We start from the raw sequence: 4,694 nt of genomic DNA on the forward strand, positions 1-4,694 counted from the left end.
TGTGTGTGTGTGTGTGTGTGTCTGTGTGTGTGTGTGTGTGTGTGTGTGTGTGTGGTGCATGTGCCCTGGCACACGTGTGAAGGTCAGAGGACAGCTTTATGGAATTGGTTCTCTCCTTCCACTGAGGAATCAGGAGATCAAACTCAAATCACCAGGCCTGCACGCAAGCCCTTGTACCATTCGAGCCCAGCCATTTTGCCAGTCCTAAACTATTCTGATCAAGAAAATATTTCTGTTAGAAAAAGTTCTATTAAATTCAATTAAAATGATAGAAAATTTGTCCTTAGTTTGAAACCCTAGCACTGAAAAATAAAAAGAAAATTTATTCTTGGCAAGAAAATGTGAATTCTTTGACTTTACAGATAGTATGTCCCAACGTGATACATGTATTTCACTAGTCATCTGTCTGGAGCACTGTTCTCCAAGCATACGGCCGTTATGCGTATTAGAGCATGAGACTACTAGGAGACCCAAGATCAGGCCTGCTCCTTGCTGAAGCTGCCTCGTAGAAGGAAGGACCGAGAGGCTTGCAGGACACTCAGCCTTTGCGCTTCTCAGTTAGCTGCATGTAGTTCTGTTCTGATTGCATACAGCCCCCTAGTCTTGGGAGGTGCTAGAGCACAGTCACGGTGTGTCAGTCTAACTGAAGGAGGGACTCCGTCTGTGCAGCCATGGTGGGGTGAGACTTACCAGTAGTGTGGCAGCTTTGGGGTCACCCATACTCCTGTAACCCCTTAACTGTGCTCTGTAATAAAGCCCAATAAACTTATTAGTGTCCCAAGTTGGACTTTGATTTGGTTTGTCACTGGTAGCCTATAAGGAGGTATCTGTCTTCCCAGGGAAGAATTCCTCCATCCTGCAACCATCCACCTACGACTGACTCGCTAGGGGGTCTAGGGCTGAGAAGGACTTTGGTCTTTTTTCTGGGAACTATGGATACATGCTGAGTTAGGAGACAACACTGCAACTAATCCTGGAACTCTCTCTGCAGAACAGGCTGCCTCAGACTCACAGAGATCCACCTGTGCCTCTCAAGTGCTGGGACTAAAGGTGTGCACCACCACTGCCCGGCTACAAAGGTAGTTCTAATCAGCCTTGGAGCTGACTTGCGATGACCAGTGTAAACTCCAAGGTCTGTGAGCTAAGCTGCCCTCAAAGCCAGTAATGAAAGTTGCACTTCCACAGTTAGAAACCTCTCCATGAAGCAAACTTTATCTTTAAGCATTTATGGTCATGGGGGTATACATGTCATGATACACATATGAAGGACATGGAGCACACATGTAATGATATGCATATGAAGGGCATGGGGAGCTGGGCGGTGGTGACGTAGCCTTTAATCCCAGCACTCAGGAGGCAGAGGCAGGTGGATCCCTGTGAGTTCGAGGTCAGCCTGGTCTACAAGAGCTAGCTCCAGGACAGGCTCCAAAGATACAGAGAAACCCTGTCTCAAAAACAAAAATTTTTTTTAAATATTTATTTATTAATTCATTATGTATACAGTGTTCTGTCTGTGTATATGCCTGCAGGCCAGAAGAGGGCACCAGACACCATTACAGATGGTTGTGAGCCACCATGTGGTTGCTGGGAATTGAACTCAGGACCTTTGGAAGAGCAGGCAATGCTCTTAACCTCTGAGCCGTCTCTCCAGCCCTCAAAAACAAAATTTTAAAAAAGGGGCATAGGGGCACACATGTCATGATACACATATGAAGCTCAGATATGATACACCATGTGGGTCCTGGAGATTAGCTCAGGCTGTCTGGCTTCGTAGCAAGTGCCTTTGCCTGCTGGCTTGCAGGCTGCAGAGGCGAGGCTTTTTAGTTGGGTTTGTGCCAGGACAACCACGTGCATACTAGTAAAGATGAGGAAGCAGAAGGGCTGCGTCAGGACCTGAAATCTGGTAGGTGCCAGGTAAAACAGACATTCAGGAAAGCTACTCACGTTCTTGATAAAGAGTGGTCTTGAGTGCCCACTGATTGAGGCTTTGACTGAAGTAATTTATTAATTTATATTGAAAATCGCAGCCAGGCACATTCTCTCGTCTTTTCTTAGGTGAGCCTGGGCTGTGGATGATTTCTCCCAACAATATTGTACAGACAGACACAGCCACTGGAGTGGGAGTGGCTAGGAGCCCAGGAACTGCAACCATCTTTCATGACATCCCTGGAGTTGTGAAGACATTTCGAGAGGTACAGCTATGTGCACCGCAGCTGGAAGGACCAGGGTGATTGCATTTATAGGTTATGCATGCAGAAACATGCTAGGATGGAAGTACGCTTTATAACATGCATGAATTCCTGGGTGCAATTCCCACCACACAAACCAGGTGTGTCTTTAATCTCAACACTGGAGATGTGGTGGTGGAGGCTGGAAGATCAGAAATTCAAGGTCATCTTAAGCTATAAAGAGAGATTCTGGCTAGTCTTTTTATACCCAAGACCTGTCTCAAAATTTACAAGAAAAAATAAGGAGCTGGAGAGATGGCTCAGTGGTTAAGAGCACCGGCTGCTCTTCCAGAGGTCCTGAGTTCAATTCCCAGCAACCACATGGTGGCTCACAACCATCTGTAATGAGATCTGGCACCCTCCTCTGGCGTGTGGACATATATGGAGGTAGAATGTTATATACATAATAAATAAATAAATCTTTTTTAAAAAATTTAAAAAATCATTTCACAAGTAAATGATTTTGTAGACAGAAGCTTCTGTCCCACAAGCCACTCCCAAGTAACCACACAGAGACTTACTGTTAAATATAAATGCTTGGCCAATAACTCAGGCTAATTAATAGCTAACTCTTACATTTAAATTAACCCATATGTCTTACCTATGCTTTGCTATGTGACTTAATACCTTTTCTCATAATAGCATGCCCATCTTGCTTTGCTCTGGGTCCACTCACCACTTCTCTGACTCTGCCCTTCTTTCTGCCAGCATTCTCAGTGTGGTTCTCTTGCTTAACACTCCTGTTCAGCAACTGGCCTGTCAGCTTCTTTTTTTTGTTTTTTTTTGTTTTTTGTTTTTTTTTTCAAGATAGGGTTTCTCTGTGGCTTTGGAGCTTGTCCTGGAACTAGCTCTTGTAGACCAGGCTGGTCTTGAACTCACAGAAATCCGCCTGCCTCTGCCTCCCGAGTGCTGGAATTAAAGGCATGTGCCACCATCGCCCGGCAGCCTGTCAGCTTCTTTATTAAGCCAATCACAGAAACATATATTCATATAATGTAAGAAATATTCGAAAATTTTTTTTAAAATTCCACCTTTTTTCTAATTAATAACTTTTTTATATAATTTTACTATGTTGAAGTTAAAACCTTTTTTAATTAAGCAAAAGGGGGAAATGCTGTGGAACAATCTTTGTACACTGTAAATATGTATTACTCTCATTGGTTATAAAGAGCTAACTGACCTATAGCTGGGCAGGAAGAGATTGGGCAGGAGAACCAGACTAGGAGGATGCTGCAAAAAAGGGCCGAGTCAGGGTCACCAGCTAGATGGAAAGGAAGCATATATAAAAATGAGGTAATAAGCCATGAGCCATGTGGCAGCACAGATTAATAGAAATGGGTTAATTTAAGTTGTAAGAGCTAGTTAGTTATAAGCCTGAGCTGTCAGCCAAATAGCTATAATTAATATTAAGTCTCCATATTGGTTATTTGGGTTTTTTTGTTTGTTTCTTTGGTTTTTTGTTTATTTATTTATTATGTATACAATATTCTGTCTGGGTATATGCCTGCAGGCCAGAAGAGGGCACTATACCTCATTACAGATGGTTGTGAGCCACCATGTGGTTGCTGGGAATTGAACTCAGGACCTTTGGAAGAACAGGCAATGCTCTTAACCACTGAGCCATCTCTCCAGCCCTGGTTGGTTGGTTTTTTGAGACAGGGTTTCACTGTAGTTTTAGAGCCTGTCCTAGAACTAGTTCTTGTAGACAAGGCTGGCCTCGAACTCACAGAGATTTGCCTGCCTCTGCCTCCTGAGTGCTGGGATTAAAGGTGTGCGCCACCACTGCCCACATATTGGTTATTTGGGAAATGGTTATCAGGAAAGAAAAGTCTCCCTACACAAATTTTTTGTTGTTGTTGTTTCTCAAATAATCAGAATGCCAATTTGTAGTTGTATGAAACAGATACTCTTGGTTGAATTAAGTTATTGGGGGTAAGGATGGAGGGAACCAGCTTTCCCCCTTGGTTTGCTGGCAGGTGGTAGTCAATGCTTCGTCAAGATTAACATTCAACTATGACCTCAAGACTTACCTCACAAATACCCCCAATGCAACTGTGTTCAAACTCTTCATCAGCACCGGCAGAAATGACGTCAACCTTAAAGGTAAGGAACGTCTCTGCAGGTCTCCTGATTATATCCATCTTCCTATGTGTCCCTCGGTTATTTTACTCCTTTAGATTAATATGTTTTCTTTTATTGGCTGTGCATAGTAGCACATACCCGTAATGCTAACATGTGAAAAGCTAAGATACAACCTTTGAAGCATGTTCAAGGACACACTGATTCTCTCAAAAAACTAAAACAACAGCTGGGTGGTGGTGGCACACACCTTTAATCCCAGCACTCGGGAGGCAGAGGCAGTAGGCAGAGGAATCTCTGTGAGTTCGAATCCAACCTGATCTTCAAAGAACTCGTTTCAGGACAGCTAGGAATGTTACACAGAGAAAGCCTGTCTCAAAAAAAAAA

At 43.5% G+C, this 4,694-nt stretch overlaps 1 protein-coding gene across 1 annotated transcript in view; it reads left to right on the plus strand.

Annotated features, from left to right (window-relative positions):
• The window catches only part of Nup210l (nucleoporin 210 like), a 128,169-nt gene that overhangs the window by 111,234 nt on the left and 12,241 nt on the right, over positions 1–4,694 (plus strand). Inside the window, exons 34-35 of the mRNA XM_050166310.1 lie at positions 2,056–2,192; positions 4,205–4,331. Coding sequence (XP_050022267.1) covers positions 2,056–2,192; positions 4,205–4,331 — 264 coding nt within the window. The remainder of the gene's footprint in view (positions 1–2,055; positions 2,193–4,204; positions 4,332–4,694) is intronic.

This window comes from Alexandromys fortis, unplaced genomic scaffold, assembly GCF_014885135.2.
Source record: "Alexandromys fortis isolate MF-2015 unplaced genomic scaffold, M_Fortis_MF-2015_v1.1 scaffold_152, whole genome shotgun sequence".
Taxonomy (NCBI): Eukaryota; Metazoa; Chordata; class Mammalia; order Rodentia; family Cricetidae; genus Alexandromys; species Alexandromys fortis.